This window comes from Esox lucius, chromosome 6, assembly GCF_011004845.1.
Source record: "Esox lucius isolate fEsoLuc1 chromosome 6, fEsoLuc1.pri, whole genome shotgun sequence".
Classification (NCBI taxonomy): domain Eukaryota; kingdom Metazoa; phylum Chordata; class Actinopteri; order Esociformes; family Esocidae; genus Esox; species Esox lucius.
The window spans coordinates 12,322,065-12,340,584 of NC_047574.1; the positions used below are offsets into that span (position 1 = coordinate 12,322,065).

General features: G+C 38.8%; 2 protein-coding genes across 3 annotated transcripts in view; one reads left to right on the forward strand and one right to left on the reverse strand.

The window, feature by feature from the left end:
* The window catches only part of lrmda (leucine rich melanocyte differentiation associated), a 260,200-nt gene extending 252,280 nt beyond the window's left edge, over positions 1-7,920 (reverse strand). The window contains exons 1-2 of one of the 2 annotated variants that reach the window (XM_010869987.5): positions 7,656-7,913; positions 2,395-2,495 (exon numbers count right to left, since the gene is read on the reverse strand). In XM_010869987.5, the coding sequence (XP_010868289.1) occupies positions 2,395-2,495; positions 7,656-7,697 (143 nt within the window). In that variant the 5' untranslated portion in view covers positions 7,698-7,913. Of the gene's footprint in view, positions 1-2,394; positions 2,496-7,655 lie in introns of both variants that reach the window. The other variant, XM_020047595.3, reaches the window with a different exon arrangement.
* A 7,148-nt stretch (positions 7,921-15,068) lies between these two features.
* znf503 (zinc finger protein 503) lies at positions 15,069-17,944 on the forward strand. The gene is made up of 2 exons (XM_010869986.5): positions 15,069-15,650; positions 16,059-17,944. The coding sequence occupies exons 1-2, from the start codon at positions 15,411-15,413 to the stop codon at positions 17,484-17,486; spliced, it is 1,668 nt and encodes a 555-aa protein (XP_010868288.1). The 5' UTR covers positions 15,069-15,410; the 3' UTR covers positions 17,487-17,944.
* Positions 17,945-18,520: the final 576 nt, after the last annotated feature.

Genomic DNA, 18,520 nt, shown 5'->3' on the forward strand with positions numbered 1-18,520 from the left:
TATACCAATTATTGTCCTATTGTTAACTGTGTATATAACAAAAGCCAACATGGAAATACTATGACCAGTCAGTTTAACATGACTACATCAATTAAGGAAGACTGCATCACATTGCTTTTGTTTCACATTCAATGGGTGAAATCCTGTCTAGTTTGACGTCCTCAGCAAATGAAAAGGCAGGCAATTCCAACTCAGCAAAGCCAATGCTCATTTGCCAATCGCTGCAGTTCATTAGGAATATTAATGCAACGATAAGCACTCATTTATTCACGACACACTAGGCCTGGGCACGGGACTTAGCAATTATTAATGTGACAGGACTCGGGCGCAAAGCGAATCAATTAAACAAGAAGAATCCACATTTCAAGTACAGATAACTGCCTCAAGACGACGACAATTTTCAACAACGTGACAAAAAGAGCCCCCTTTCAGAGGCCTTTACAAGACCCTGACAGGTCAAGAAAGGGGTTTTGAAACAAAAGCACCATATAACTATCATTTCTCCTCTTTTAGTTGTCAGATCAACTTTGCCAGTCCTGCCGCTGAGATGACTAACGCGGCAGACCCACCCACCCCCCACCCGAACCAGCTGCCACAAGGTGATTCTTCAGGTCCTGTCAAAAGGATCTTTTATTCTATTTGGCCCATGCATTAACATGTCACATTTATTGATCAGGCTTTTATCCGTCCACAGCATGGTACCAGCCAACCCAGCTCTCTGCTACTCTGAGTGTCCTCCAAAAGGCAGTTTTGACCAGTGCACTACTTATTGAATCCAGTGTCATTTGGGATAAAAGCTGATGCTCTGAAGCTCTTACGGGGACTTTGATATCCCTATGACATGTCAGACCACAAAAAACATGTAATGTGAACATATTAAATTCCACTTAATGCACAGATGATGTTGTTCTGGGAACTGTGGAACATAGCTAGTTATGCTAAAATGTCTCTTTATTACAATGTAAAAATTCTACATAATGCCCCTTTAACGTTGTGTACAATAATGTAGAATTTTACTTTGTCACATATCCTCTACATAAAATTATTGCCTGAAGTCTCCGACCTGTAGACATCGCCAGATGTTGGGTATATATTTTATTCCTTCATTATAAAGAACATTGTTAGGTCATCCATTCTAGTTCTTTCTTGGTGTATCAGGTCATTTGCCTGAACTACTAATGAACTCACCAATGCTTTCTTTATTTTCTAAATGTATCAAGCAGAAGATTTTGGGCCCACAAATAATTTGGCCAGGTCTATGAATGATATAGTCTGATTCCTCTGCCTTGTGATGGCCAGCTTGATTTGCATTGATACTTCTTTTGTCCTTATATCCTACACCAGCAACAGACAATAAATGCAGATAGAATCCAAATTTGATATTGACAGCTCTCGAGTATACACTGACAATACAAAGAGCCAGAATAAAACTAAAATTTGTCACAGTCCAAACAACCTTTGAGATCACTGTACTCATATTCAAATAAGACATGTTTCAGTTTTTTATTTTGCAGTTACTCTGATGGTGACAGTAATGTCTTTTAGTTTGAGCCCATTTTTAGCTGGTAAATTAAGTGTTGCAACATAGTTTCATGCAGTTTGTGCAATCTTGGGCCTTGCAGTGATTAGCTAGCATTCCACCAATATTAGCATTCCATTACGATTAATAGATTAGATTAATGATTTAAAACATACTTTTTACAGATTCATATAAAAAGGTAAGAAAAACATCTGTACTGGTAAGGAAGAAAATACTGTCTTTTGATAAACTTATAATGTAAAAACTCCCATAGGCTCCAGTGATGTCTTCTACACTACCAAGAAGAGCAATTTAACTTCAAAGGCAACAGTGTCCAGATAACAGCTTACATTCCTTCACACTGATGGGCATCGTTCTCATAGAACAAATGTACTGTATTTGATTGAAATAAAGAAAATATGGATTTCTAATGTTTTACATTTCTGTAACCATTGAATGATTTACACATTAAAATATTGATTTCCCATAAAATAACAGGAAATATAAATTGTATGAGTATTTAGATAGTCCTGGCAAAGAATAACCTTTGTAATCATTTAATAAAAAGGTTTCAAAAGTACTGTAAGTAAGGATATTTCTTTTTAAAATAATTGTGAATAGATTTTCTTTCTAATTGCCAAATATATCCGTCACCCGTTTCAAAAGTTCAAATATCTAAACTGTCAATATAAAACAAATTATAATTTTCAAGATTGGGATGCTAACATAAGACTCCCCATTCACAAAGCATAGAACATTATGGCATCAGATAAAATCAGAGTGCCAGTATGGATGCACCTTAACCTCAAAGCATCAACCTCAGGGAAGTACTGTGACAACAAAAATATTCGCAAGTCACCAAACCCATCTCCTACCTTAATTGATTGAAGCTGAGATCTAGCCGTTTTGCTAAGTGTCCATATCTTTCTCCAAGGAACTCGGGTAAATCATCACAGTCATGTCCTATATAGGAAACCTGGATAAAAACAGAGATACATAGTAAACCAGGTTAGGTGTTTTGGTTTAACCTCACCTTATAAATCAGTTGTCAAGAAAACAGTGGTTAACATGCTAATGCCATTATAATCAGACAGTCAACAACAATTAAAAACAAAATCTAAATGGTATGTTTAATGAAATTTGATTTCATGCAATTTACTGGCGTTTCATGCAGTTTGCCCTTTGACCAGTAAGAAATGGAGCCCAACAGTCCACAGCAAAGTAACAATGCTCATTAGGGGGGAGCCTGTCTAATACTGTTTTCTTTATTTATTTATTCCTGACAAGTTGCATGTGATGCACAATATGTACAGTGAGGGATCCTCTGCTGATTTTGTAAGTTTGCCCACTGACAAAGAAATTATCAGTCTATAATTTTAATGGTAAGTTTATTTGAACAGTGAGAGACAAATAATAACAAATAATAACAAAACAATCCAGAAAAAAAACACAAAATTGTATAAATGTATTTGCATTTTAATGAGTGAAATAAGTATTCAACCCCTCTGAAAAACATTACTTAGTACTTGGTGGCAAAACCCTTGTTGGCAATCACAGAGGTCAGATGTTTCTTGTAGTTGGCCACCAGGTTTGCACACATCTCAGGAGGGATTTTGTCCCACTCCTCTTTGCAGATCTTCTCCAAATCATTAAGGTTTCGAGGCTGACGTTTAGCAATTTGAACCTTCAGCTCCCTCCACAGATTTTATATGGGATTAAGGTCTGGAGACTGGCTAGGCCACTCTAGGACCTTAATGTTCTTCTTCTTGAGACACTCCTTTGTTGCCTTGGCCATGTGTTTTGGGTCATTGTCATGCTGGAATACCCATCCATGATCCATTTTCAATGCCCTGGCTGAAAACCCAAGATAAGATGGTACATGGCCCCGTCCATCGTCCCTTTCATGCGGTGAAGTTGTCCTGTCCCCTTAGCAGAAAAACACCCCCAAAGCATAATGTTTCCACCTCCATGTTTGATGGTGGGGATGGTGTTCTTAGGATCATAGGCAGCATTCCTCCTCCAAACACGGCAAGTTGAGTTGATGCCAAAAAGCTAGATTTTGGTCTCATGTGACCACAACACTTTCATCCAGTTCTCCTCTGAATCATTCAGATGTTCACTGGCAAACATCAGACGGGCTTGTACATGTGCTTTCTTGAGCAGAGGGAACTTGCGGGCAATGCAGGATTTCAGTCCTTTTGTGTTACCAATTCTTGGACTATGGTCTCAGCTGCCTTGAGATAATTGACGATGTGGAGTTGCAATGATCCCTGTAGGCACAAAATCAGCAGGGGATCAAAAAATAAATCCTCACTGTACACAATTGTGTACAACCTATGCATGGTATATGGCTTGATTTCAGTGTGTGTGTGTGACGTTAGCAATATTTACAATGCGTACACATATGAAGCTAGGCAGCTAGCTAGCAAGATCCAGCTAGCCTGGTCCTCCTGTACATAGTGGCCAGACAACATATTTGATCTATCTTCTCACAGCTGCAGAGGTGTCACTACATTTGTTTTTCTTTGTGTGAACAGTGACCCAGGTATGAAGATACATTGTGTGTCATTTTGTCTTTCAAAATGTTTCCTTTCATTAAACTGGTTAGTGTTCATCAAGCTAGCAGTTGGTTAGCAGTCATAACTTCATTTAATATTTTTAACATGATAAGAGTGATACATATATGAAATAGTACTGCAAGGCCATTTCTAAATGGAATGAGCAGGCCAGCTGCAGTAAGCGTCACTAAATTTGCTTTTCTTTAAGAGCCCTGTGAACAAGCAAGAAAATAAAATCTGCACAAGGCTGAAGAGATGGGAAGCCTTAGTCCACAACCCTGTGTTGTCCCTGCCCATCACTGTGCCAGAACACAAAGTAATTTTTATGTTTTTAAAACACGTCACTATCACAATTTCTGCTACCAAAGACTTTGGCTCAAATCTAGCCTTCGCATTTTTTTCACTTCGCCCATTGACTTGTGAAACCCCAAACCCCAGTTTATGCCGTTGAGTCTGCTTTGCAATTATCCCAGTAAGTCTTGTGATCTTTCACCTCTGGGTTTGAAACCTCTGTGCATAAAAACAGGAAGTATTTCATTGTTGCCAGCTACTGAATATAATCAACTTCTTTTTTCATAGCCTTTCTGATTGCACCATCTGTAACTATAATCCATGTTTTATGAAAACGTTGAAAGTGCATTGTGTTAAGGATAGCTGATTGCTATCCCCATTGAAATGTAGGTACATTTGCAGCCAAAAGTATTTACACCCTTACAATACATAAAAATGACACATTTCATTAACATTTTAACATTTCATTCAAATTCATGTTTCCAAATTGCTGAATGAATGTGTCTTACTGGGACTTAGTTATTATTGTAATTCATAAAAGAAACAAAATGATTTGCACCCAGGAGTTTGCACATATTTTGGCAAAGATACTGCAGATAAAAGGTTTGTGTAGCCATAAGAAAGCTTTCTGTATTTCTCTACTGAAAACTTGCCCACTCTTCAGTGGCAGACCACTCCAATTCTGCTATGTTTGATGGATCCCTTGGCCCAACTACTAAATCTGCCCTCATCATACATTTTCTAAGAGATAACAATCTGAACTCATCACTGGCCACTTCAGAATAGTGCAGTGTTTCTTTTCAAGCACTTTCTGATGTGTTCGGGTGGTTCTTTTAATGGAAGACCCAGAACCATCAATGAAGACCCAGTGACTGGGTCAGGAATATTGCACTCCAAAACATGTAGATAATCAGCTGATGTCATGACGCCTTTCACACAATGAAGTGCTCCAGTACCAGAGGTGGCAAAGCAACCCCATCGCATTATAGAACCTCTGATATCTCACTTTTAGTATGGTGTTCTTTTATTAGAACACCTAATTTGTTCATATGTAAAAAAATAATAATAATAATCGGCTTTGCCAACTAGCTCCAATTTTGTTTCATCCATTCACAAGACAGCCTTCCTGAAAGATTTAGTGTAATTTTGATGTTTTTTAAGTTCCGCTGAACATTGTTGTGTATCTTTAAGCAGTTGGGTCTTACTAGGCTTTCTACCACTTTACCTTTCTGGGTAAGGAATGCGGCAGAAGGAGCATGCTGAAATGTCAGCCTGTAGATCTTTACCAGTTGTGTGAGGTGGTTTGTCAGCCATTCTAACCAACATTCCATGACACCTGAGGTTGAGAATCTTTTTGCGGGCATTTCCTGGTTGGTTGACCACAGTTCCATGGGCAGCAAACTTGTTAGCGCTGCAGACTATGCTAACAAGAATTCCTTAGTACCAGGAGAGGAACTTGTGACCTTGGGAATGTCAATGTTTGACGATTAGTTTGTTTCTGACATTCTCAGACAGTTCTTTGTTCTTCACCATCTTGACAGTGGTACAGAATGTTCTGCTTTTTCAGAAAAAAAGGTTGAGTGGCAATTCATACCCTGTAGGCACTTGCAGCTTACCACAGGTAAGATAAATAAACCAGTAAACATGGATCACCTGCCTCTGACCTAATTAACTGAAATTCTCCAGAAGGGAGAATTTATTTTTTGGTCCAGTGTACCAAAGCACCCGTGTACACAGCTTACTCTACACTTTCAACTTATTTGTGATAAAATAATAATTATTTACATCTAGAGCAAGGGTGTGTGTATTACTGGCAAGAACTGTACGTATCCTTGGTTTACTCAGGCTAGATAATAAGTGAGATTGTTTGTATCGGAATGTACAGTATGTTCATATTAGCATTAGTACAGTATACATAGCAATTCCTCTTCACCTATTGTAAAAGAGACCATAAATATAAGATTGGAGACTATTGTTGATAAGATACATTGGATATGTGTTTCTGTGTTGTCTCAACAAGTGAGCTCTGTTAACAGATAAGCCATTACAATATCATTTATAACTGGTTGTCTCTTATGCTTGTCAAAAAGGTTGTGTTGTGGAGAAACATGGTTCAACAAAAAATGTATCTGAAGATAATTGCATTGATTTAAGAGGTGCCATGGATCCTAGCATTTTGAGGATCTGACCAATATCTGAAAAGTTGCTAATAAAATCCTTAGGTTGGCAAGATGAAAGATCTGTTTTTTGTCCTTGAGCAAAGCAGTAACTCAAATTGCTACCCTAGTCATTGCTGTCAATAAGAATGTGTTCTCAGTGAACTTACCAGGGTAAACTAAAGTTACCAAAAAAGGTATCATCTGAATTAAGACAAGGCCTCAAAAATATCCTCTTTGTATTGTAAACTGCAATTAACTTAATACAAATTAAATAATTTTAAGCTGTACAATATTTTTTGTTTGCTAAATAAGCACATTTAGAAAGATTGCACTAGACTAGCAGTGACACAGTAATAAAATATGATATTTTTTTAATACAGTAGTGACTTTGAATAGGCAAGTTTTCTACCGCAATTAAGAGTTTATGTATGACAGGATCAGAAGTAATTCAGCACTGATCAGTAATGATAAAATACTACACATGCAGATGGCAGTACTGAATTTATCACTAATTTTTACTTAAATTACTATTAGAATACCTATCAGTTTACTACACTACACACTTATAATTAAAAATTATTGAGTAAGCATACAGTATTAATATGTAGCCATTGTGCAGTAACTTAATAATAGTATCTGTAGGTTTTAAACAGTTGGACATACATAAAAAAAAAAAAAACAGGTCGTGTTTCGAGTAAGAAACGTGCAGTGTTTACAAGTACATAAATGACTTCTGGTTAAAGCTACTCCAGGTAGTACTACACATATTAAGACCAGTAGGTTTTGTTTACAGTAGATCGTATAGTGATGAGTAAATGTGTGTACCCCCTTACTGAGGGGAGACGGGGAACACTGGCGTCTCTGTGCAACTGCAAAAGTGATTGCATACATTCAAAATTGAGAATGCAGGTTCAGCATAACGTTAAAAGCCCATGACATGAGGCAACGTGTTTATACGGTGTACATAGCACAGGAAACGCAACAGTTGCTTAACAGAAACGGACACTACAAACAAGCCTCTTGAACAGCGTGCACTAATACAGATTACCGTCAATGGCCTATCGTTCGCTTAGAATTGCACATCATACGATACATAAAAAGTAATTGTTGGAAATACTTCAAACTTACTTGCGTCCCATTCATAGTGACCAAAGAGTCGCTGCATTCCATAACTACTATGGTAACAGTTCAGTGACAAGGCTACCACTGTAATAATTATCGGAGTAAGATACAACTGGCTCAGGTCCCTATATGGTTTAAAATTAAACAAACTTTGTAACCAGAAGTTTTCCAAAAGTCTCTATTTTGTTGATTATTGCACCACTTGAGGTTTCTAATTTACTTCTTCCGCATGCTTCCTTGGAATCAGCTGACCTAAAGCGGAAACAAGACACGCTACTGACTGAAATTAAAGCATGAGTTTGGGGGAAAGCCCTTAACCGAAAAACATTCTTGCAAACTATGAAGCTGAACTGAATGGCAGGCTAGCTGAAGATTATGTAAAACTTATACATGTCACCTATCTCAGTCATAACACGTAAGAGAATTTGAAGAATGCTCAAACTTGAAAGAACGCATGGATCAGGTGATTGATAGAACAAAAAACAATGTAGCCCAATTATTTATCAGTGCAATCATAGGAAATAATTATAGCAGAAGACAAAACTCATCACAATTGATACGTATGCTAGAAAGGTGAAGTATGCTTGACTTTACCTGACACTGATTTGTTCACCTCATATTTTGTTAGTGTTGCGAAGTTAATTTAAAATCTGAACATATTTTAGGCTATACAGTGTAATTAGCTTATAATTGTAATAAAAGATCTGTATAACTGTTTCATGCGTTACACATACCGACATTCCAGCGCAAAAAAGAAACAGGACTGACACTCAAAATTACAAAGTTCAGAAATAACTCCAGAAGTTTATTGTTTTTTTAATAGAAAATATTACCATTAGTGAAATATATTAAGCAAAGACTGGATATACGTTTGGGTATTTTATGCTTTATGGTAGAGACTGTGTAAAGGTTTAAAAAATTTGCTGAAAAAGCACTGGAACGAATTGAAGCACATGCTGCAGCAGTACATGTAACATGAAGATACAGTGGATATCAAAAGTGTACTCTTATGGAAAATGCAGCTTTTGTTTATGTAAAGGCTTGAATTAAAAAAAATCATGTCAGACATTTATACACTTTTAATAAGACGTTTTAATCGAAAAGTCCCTGTGACTCTATTGATGCTTCCTTCATAGAACCGGAGTTATGCAAATATCCGCCAATGTTCACAATTTCCTGGTTGACACATAGCTACATAGTGCTTTGTATTTCACTCATACCGATTTGACTCTAGATTTTGAACGTTTTGAGCTATTAGCTATTATACGTGTCGTCTGTTTTTATTTTATGATGCTCAAGTGTGAAAAACATTAAGAGGGGCAGTGGCAAAATAACTGATAGATCTCGATGATCTTCCCTGGCGTGGACTCCTCATAACCATTCTGATGCGTGGCCATAATTACAAAACACAGAACTAAATCCTTCAGATTTTAATTTGATTTACTTACGTCGACATTTTTAAATATGTGCATTAACATGCGAGTTGCCTAAAGGCTGAATATAGTTTCTCCATAATGCTGCCTCTAATGTATCTTAAATTAAGATTACAAATGCTTGAGACTGTTTTAGGGTGTAAAATGTGTTTGAAAGAAAACATTGTTCAATAACGTTATGCAAACAGAAGAAAGAACGACGAGGAAGAAGGCCATAATTTGCAGATCTCTAGGACGAAAGCATTTGAGAAAGGCTGCTGCACACCATGTAGCCTAACATTAACGTAAACGTATTGTAAATGTAAACCAGAGGCAACGCGAGAGAGTTTAGTCGGCCCAAAGTCTGCCCATGTTAAGCAGTCATTAATTATTAACCAAGTGAATAGTTGTTTTGGATCCGGGGCAATGAGACCCCTTGAATTTACTTCAGATAAAAATGAATTGCTATTTTTGTTATGTAAAGGCATATTTGTTCTAATATAAATGTTGTCATGCTGAGAAGTGTACAGATTACCTGTAAGTGTGGTGTGTCTGTAGATTCTCTACATATTATCAACTGACGTGTAATATTTTAACTATCTACTAACCCTAACCATAAAGGGGAACTGTGTAGACTCCTGCCTCTAATGCTTACGAGACTGAATTTAATCAATAACACCACTTGTCTCCTCTTCTTAATGAACAAGACCTGAATAGTATTTTCTAGTCCAGGGTGGTTAAGGGTGGGGGATTATAGTACCGCAAGTGTGAAGGATGTATCAGGAGATTAAAGCTCAATGCAAGCTGAATGGCGAGAACGTTTAAATGGGGAATATCAAAGGAAGTCTGAACAATTTATACAATTTATAATATTAACTTAAAATATTAGCTGCAGATGTCTTCTAGACATTTGTGCTTCTATTTATGCTAGCAGTACAGTTAAAATTGCATATGGCCCTTTTATCACTCTAAACCTAACTCCAACCTCAGCAAGCAGTTCCTCATCAACTGTTTGTTAACAGTATTACTATCTCTAGAAAATCTAAAGGTGGAAAGTGGGACTCTGAAAATAAAGTAACCAGTACTTGCTGTAAATGTGTCAAGGTCCCAACATCAGCTGAGGGCCTGCTGTCTAAACCTCTCCTTGTATCAATGGGAGTCCCCCAAGGTGGGATTCTTGGACCAACCCTATTTTCTGTGTACAGTAATGATATTGCACTAGCTGTTGATAACTCTCGCATCCACTTTTCTGCGGACGACGTCGACACGATCATGTTTACAATTGGCCCCTCACTGAACACTTTGCTGACAACCCTACAACATAGCTTCAATAACATCTATTTGATCTCCATCAACTTACCCCCAGAAAATCCAGAATGGGTTAAGGGTATATGGACACATACAAAAACCTTGTTGTATAGTTGGACTGTTGCTATACCAATAAATTGTTTTCTTTTTCCAAAATAAGGCAGCCTTTACCCATGATGCCCAGTATACCGTTGTTTGGTGTGTTATTTTACATGCATACTACTAAAATAATACTTCATCAAAAAATAATACACCCCACCACACACACATACACACCTACGCAAACCTCAGCTTACTGCTCAACATTTGTTATTCCAATACTAATCTGTACTCTGGTATATTGTATCACACAATTGACACTCCTAAAACCCACACTTACTTTGGGATTCACACCTCTCTCCAAAAACCAATTGTCCAAGCAGATTTCTGATCAATGGACCTGCTAAGCATCAAATCGGGCTCTGTGTGTCTAGCTGTATATAGATGTTTATTTTCCTTGTACATAGAGATGTTCTGCATGTACTGTATATTTTTACATTATTTATTGTGGCTCTCTGTGTGGTACTGTCCTTTGAAATTGTATGCCTTTGACCAGGTCGTTATTGAAAACGAGAAAGTTCTCATTTGACTTATGTTGTTGAAAAACAGTGAATAATAAATACAATCATGTAGCAAATGGATCAGGAATAAACTACATCCACCCATTACCCTATCATAGAGTGCCCCTAGTGTAGGCCTAAAAGGCATGTTAAGATATCTCAAGATAAACAACATAAATACACAGCATAAGAACAAATAAGCAAGCCAAAGTGTCTCCTAAATACGAGTTTAACTCATAAAGAATAATAGCCTCTTGTGGGTTAATAACACAACCCCTGCGCAGGTGAACTGACCTATCCTTGCTGGTAATTTAGAGAGCATGCTAGTGACGTCATTTTAGAACCGCCCAGGCACGGAGAATCCTCTCAGCTATCCCCAGCACTCCAGCTCCACTGCTGGAAAACGCACTACAGTCGGCTAGCCTACAACGTCCCACAATATGATATTGTAACAATGTAAATGAAACATGTGTTAATGCAACATTAGTAAACAATGGAGTACCTTTGCCAGTGTTTTCACAGAGCTGTCGTTTTACTTCGGAATATGTTGTTAGCCTTTTATTACAGGTAGGCTAATGTGGTTATATCGGGGTTTTCAAAACCCTTCTAGCTTATAGCCTACCTCAGAAAAAATATGTGTAGGCTAAGTCTGTTCTGTACAGTGCATGCCCTTTCCTGGACGATAATATGTCCATGATTTCTATTTTCATTGCCTGAGAAGACCATACCATGAAAAAAATTATATGAAGTTGTATGAGAGCCTATTCGGAACAGAAAAGTGTGTTCATGATATTGCAAAAACAAAAATGAAAGTATGTTGTAGTGGGGTAGATAAACTGGATGTAAGTAATAGAGAACATGTGGGCGACTTTTTATTTTTTTAAAGTATTACATGAGCGAAATTGCCTGAATCACTCGACCATATATTAGAATGTAAATAAAATAATTTTTATTTAAAATAATGTAATATATTTCATGTTGACTCGTTTTGTTGCCGCGCCTCTGTTAGTTCTTATAATGCACTGCTGAAAGTCCAACACAGTCCAATCCCTTACTCCCGTGATGCTGAAAATAATTATATTTACACCCAGGGATTCCTTCAAGATAATTTCGCCGCTTAGAAATATATGGGGACAATCCAAACTTTTTATTGAAATATTATATCCACGAAAAACGTGTTTTCATTTAAGTGTAATAACCTACTGAATATGTGGTGTCTGGTGTATATGCTTATTCGTCTTATACGGACAATAAATAGGAGTTTCCACTGAATGTATAGTTGACCTTCTTTGCCCTAATAACTTACGTATTGTGTCATGGGCTGACAGCAGTTGAAGAAAACAGCTATAGGCTGCTGTTATCAATCACATATCCATGCATATTGAGGAACATTCTCTCCCTGTACAGACAGACACAACAGTTGGATGAATAGAAAGAAAGGGCCATTCTCTCATTGTTGTCATTTAAAATCCACAGCATTTAAGGAGCATAAAAATATATTTGTCCACACTTTCTTGCAGTTATGTTTCAGCTTTGTTCGTCTAACAAAATAAAAGTCACTCCGTCATTTAATTGATTTATGTTGTCAGTAAAAGATTAAAATAAATATTAGTGACAGTTGTGTGTACCGGGTAAGGCTATAGGAAAGTAATCAGTAATTGCATTAGGAAAATATGAAAAATATTTCTGATAAAAAAAAATCTATATTATAATAAATGTAAAATATATAAAACATATTTAAATATAAAATTAAAAACACTGATACCAGTTTATGACTCCTAGCAATTGTTTTAAACGGGTTAAAGAGGCTAAAAAGTTGGGTGTCACGAGACTCTTAAAATTGAGAGTGACACTTTATTAGCCAACCCAACAAAATACAACATGTTATTATACTGTCTATAATATCCATATGTTAAACTATCAATTATGTACATACTGAACACTGGTTCTCAAAAACGACCAATTAGGCTACCCTCTAACTTCTAATACAATCTAGTGTTCGTATAATCATTTTGCTAGTATACCTTCAAAATATCTGAAGGCTTAAAATATTTACTTTTCCAGCTGTTTTTCCGCCCCCTGTGACTGTCCACTCCAGCTTTTCTTGCTCTCCAAGATGACCTGTCAAACGGATTACCGCAGAGAGAGATTAATGGCGGAGGCGGGTTGCAATAATAATCGTTTTGTTTGAAGTGACAACTTTGATAGGCGTTGATTTACTTACAAACTGATAGGCTTTTAATTGAGCGCCTCCATCCCGATTGAGATGAAAGGAGGCCCGCATTGAAAGGCTGCCCGATTGCCCCCGAGCCTCAATACTGATTAGCCATCTCAGCGGTGAATAGTTCAAGGCATTTTAAACTTCTTTTCTCAGCGCTCTGACACACCATTTCTCTTTTCTTTTCACTTTCATTCACCCATCTTTCTCCCTCTTAAATAAAATAAATCATTTTCATCGTATGTAAATAAAATCGAGTTGACATCAATATAAAATGTCTCGACTAGTTTTTGTTCCCTTTTCTTTGTAATTCTTGTTGGGGAAAGAACAATATGCCAGAGGTAAATAACAGGTTTTTACGATAGGCCTGCGTGTAGAGAGGCCTCGGTTTGCATCGGTGCAGAAAAGTGGTTATTGTTGGCCTTTGCTCGCAATCAATGCAATTATATTTCACTTAGTGAAGGTGAAACTTGTATGTTGATGTGTGTTGAATGCCTATAGCTAAGTTCAGATCCTACACGGAGTAATACGTTCAATTTTTAAAGTATTCCAAATACTTCCAATTTACTTTTAATTCAAGTTTCGCCTTTTAACTTTAATGTAGACCAAATGTCAAGCATTTCACCAAATATAAAGCAAATGCAGGCTAATATTAGCCCTTCATTTGCCTCAGTATAAACTTTACCATTGGCCTTTATCCTCAGGTAGAAACATGAATATTACTGCATGGAAACAAATGATCCAGCAACCAAGTATTAAAAGTCCACGGCTTGTTTAGAGACATTTTGGATACATTCCTCGTTTGAAGTATTTGACACAGGAAAAAAGTTCAAACTGAATTTAGTCCTTTGAATCAGCAACAAAGAGCTTTCTGCTGCTAGCCTTAGACTTAGTCCTTAAACCATGTGATTAGTTTAGCCTCGTCTTTTATTCCGGTTAAAGGTCTTAATTAATGTAAAAAAAATTAAACCCTAAATTCCAAGGCCAATTGTAGAAGTCTGGAGAAGTAGCATAGTATAGCGCGTACCTATCTGCCCATTGTCAAAGTGCATGCAATACAAATAACATGAGGATGATTTATTTCGTCCAAATTAAGTGTCTCGTTTATTAGATTCCTCGCTCTCTCTCCATTTGTCCCTTTCCCCATGCAGCCACGCTCGCATGTAATCAGCTACAATAGCTGACATAAATCAAGGCCGGATTGACAGCCCCTGACAAACAACTGATTGATTGCGGTGGAGCAGAATTGACAGTTGACGGAGGGGTGGAGATGGAAATAGAAGGGCGGTGAATATTATACTGAAAACATGTGACATTCACATCCCTCCATCACTGCATTGGTCTGTTCCTGTCAACGCTTGTCTGATTGGGGAATTCAAGCTGAAGTGGTTGATCTTCTGGTTGTGGGACACATTCACATTTGAATACGTCGGCAAGACATGGTCATGTGATGATTCCAGAAATTACAAGTGCTAAATATAATGTACATTTTTACATCATCCCGTATGAACACAATGAATAGCAATTTAATTTGTTTAAGTTGATTTTGTTAACATTACCATCTCCTAAACATCATGTAGCACTATGCATTACAGTAATAGCATGTATAACCATTCCAACATCGCTCCTATTCATAGGATGCAGTCAAATAAATTCACCGTTTTGAAAATGCCAGAAAAAATGCCAGTTTACAGACTTGGTTCTATTTAGTTTTCAGAATAAATAAAAAAAGCCAAACCCTGCCTCGAGGACGGTGAGAGCGCGCACATCAACCCAACTATTCCTCGCTATCTCCTCCCCCGAGCTGTCAAAATAGAGGAGCTTACAAAGAGGAGAACGTCATATCCCCTTGACCCTCCAATCACCTCGGGGTCCCATTTGATTGGAAGGCGGCAAAGGCTTTAATCTCGGACTAATTCAGCTGCTTTTGAAGTGAACATTTTACCAGTTCGTACTTCGGGAGTATAGAGCGCGGACCTGCAGGGAGACAGAACGCGCTATGCCCATGGTGCAAGACGTAGCCACGGATCCGCGATAACCTCGCACTCACTCTCGTTCCTGCTTACCAGCCGCACCTTCCTCGTTTCCTCTCACAATACGGATTATTATACGCAAAATCTGAACTTTTTTTCTCCTGATTTTCTAAAGGAGGTTGTAATTGCTTTTCTATTTTCTTGATGAATATGATAAATGCAATACCGACAAATTTCGTGAGAATTGGGACATGATCACATCGCCCTCGGTGTCTGCTCTGAAAAATAGTACTCGTCTAGTGTGGGAGAGCATCGACTCTCGGAATAACATCAACAAGCCTTTTCTTCACTCCGTTCCCCCGTCGGACCATCTACGGCAAGCTAACAGAGTCCCTATCAAGGTTTTGAAAATGCTTACGGCACGATCAGGACACATTTTGCACCCAGAGTATCTTCAGCCGTTACCATCTACCCCGATTAGCCCTATAGAGGTAAGATTTCAAATAGACAACTGAGTTCATGAGTAAAAGTTTCATGTTTGTTGTTTTATAAGCAGTAGACTGCGCATAGAAACGCGTATACCTACTTAACACAGGAAGCAGCATACAATAAACCATACTTATTAGATCCATATTGAAATATGTGCTATTCTTTGTATGTGAGATTGGTAAAGAAATTTTACTAATAAATTGGGAAGTGGGACTCGTCGACTGATCCAAGAGGTCCGGTATTTCTCGCGTAAAAGCTGCGCATTGCGCAGTAGGCCTACCCTTTTTCTAGGTAAAGGGCGCAGACATTCCCGTTGCTGGTTGGATTTCTACCAAAAGTCCTGTATTGTTACACTGTATAATTTGTCATCACTGCACGATTTCTAAATATCATTGTTGTTCTCTCTACAGCTAGATGCCAAGAAGAGTCCGTTGGCGCTGCTTGCGCAGACGTGTTCTCAAATTGGTAAACCGGACCCCCCTCCCTCCTCCAAACTATCCTCAGTTTCATCAAATGGATCTAGTGACAAGGAGTCCAAATCCGGTCCATTAAAAATGAGTGACATCGGTGTGGATGACAAATCTAGCTTCAAACCGTATTCAAAGCCGTCAGATAAGAAGGATTCGTCCTCTAATGTCTCGAGCGGAGAAAAGTCTGGTTTCCGAGTGCCGAGCGCCACCTGTCAGCCGTTCACGCCACGGACAGGCAGTCCCAACTCCAGCTCTTCTGCGTCTCCTATGCCGTCAGAGGGGAAGTGTGGAGAAAGAGAGGACAAGAAAGATTCAGATTGTAATAAAAATGGCACCACGGACGGATCTGGAACCACTAACAGCCACAGCAGGATAAGTGTGAGTTGCGGTGGAATTAACGTTGAAGTGAACCAGCACCAGGAAACAACCCCCGGATCCAAAGCTCCGTCTTCGGAATCCTCCTCCGTAACCTCTGTGTCCTCCGCGTCCGGACTTGGGTCAGGACTTGTAGCCCCAGTCTCTCCTTACAAACCGGGTCAGACAGTTTTCCCCCTGCCGCCTGCTGGCATGCACTACCCGGGGAGTTTAGCCGGGGCCTACGCTGGTTATCCCCAGCATTTCCTCCCGCACGGCGGTAGCCTGGTTAATGCACAGCTGGCCAGCATGGGCTGCAATAAGGCCGGATCCAGCCCCCTGGCCGGGGCCTCACCACCCTCCATCATGTCAGCTAGCCTGTGTAGAGACCCTTATTGCTTAAGTTACCACTGTGCCAGCCACTTAGCGGGCGCTGCCAGTGCCTCGCAGCAGTGCCACGACAATGCAGCTGCCGCAGCCGCCAACGCTCTGAAATCCGGGTACCACCACATGTACCCTGCCCACCTTTTGCATGGCATGCACTCCTCTCCGCAAACTTTTAGCGGACACCCTTTGTACCCCTATGGTTTCATGCTCCCCAACGACCCTCTTCCTCACGTCTGTAACTGGGTGTCGGCGAACGGACCCTGCGAGAAGCGTTTCTCCTCTTCCGAGGAGCTGCTGAACCACCTGCGGACGCACACCGCCTTCACTGGGGCGGAGAAGTTAATATCGGGTTACCCTAGTTCCTCTTCATTAGCTAGTGCTGCGGCTGCCGCTATGGCGTGCCACATGCACATGCCACAGTCAGGAGGCCCTGGAAGCCCCGGGACACTGACCCTTCGGAGTCCGCATCACGCGTTGGGACTAAGCAGCCGTTACCATCCGTACTCCAAGAGTCCCCTGCCTACCGGAGCCCCTGTCCCCGTCCCCGCAGCTACCGGGCCATACTACTCCCCCTATGCACTGTATGGTCAGAGACTCACCACAGCGTCGGCGCTGGGATACCAGTAGAACACCCTTGACTTTTGAAAAGTTTATAGTAATAAAAATGCAAATATAGCCTAAAGACTTTTATCAACGCTCCACCTATGGACGGGATCCGTGGACTCTGTATTTATTTATGTCTGCTGAAAGCGGACGATAATAGCTACAAATGGAAGATATTTGAGACTCAAAAAGTGCATTATGTTTAAACTGAACTCCATAGGTAAAGTGAAAACACACGTGGTAGGATACTAATAAAATAGGGGTTTTCATTTCGATGTTCATTTGAATTTGCTATGATTGTATTGTTCTTATTTAATGTCTCATTGAGAAGAAAATAATTTACATGCATGTTTGTTTCTTAAAATCCCAAATTGTCCCCATCATTTAAAATTTCCGTTATTTTTCAGGTGTATACCATGGAAAGAGAATTGGTATTTTTTTGTATGTATTCTGGAAAAAATAAGAAACAATTCTGTTCCATATTTCCGTCTGCCTCTTTTTATGACATGATATACAAAACATACATTTTTTAACAAGCTGCATTAATTTCTGGTTTCATTAACATTTAAAATTGATATTTTGAGATGTGCTGATTGGAGTACATTAAGCTTATTTTCGGGTTGCCTAAAAGTAAAGTTATTTACAAGTAGGTCTGTATTTAGAAATGTTCACATTAAAGTTCACTTTAATGCTATACTATAGGCCTACAGGCTAAATGTTATTTTTAGCATGACTGCTTGTATTTAAAATAAATATTTGAAATGCTGTTAAGTTGAAGCATTCAGCTATTTTAAATCATAACACACAACTTTAAAATCGAATGCCACATAAACTGGACATTATTCCAAAGATAATGTAAGTACATTATGAAACGGTATATAGCATATATCAAAACATTGTTGATGGACATTGAGCAATGACAATGAGCATATTGCTGTATTGATTTAGCAGGTGATTTCCGACTCAGACTGAATAGTTGTAAAACTGGCGTCTGGCGTATATTTTTGATGCTTTCAAATGACGTTTTTCACATTGCCGGTTTGATGCTGATTCCCTAC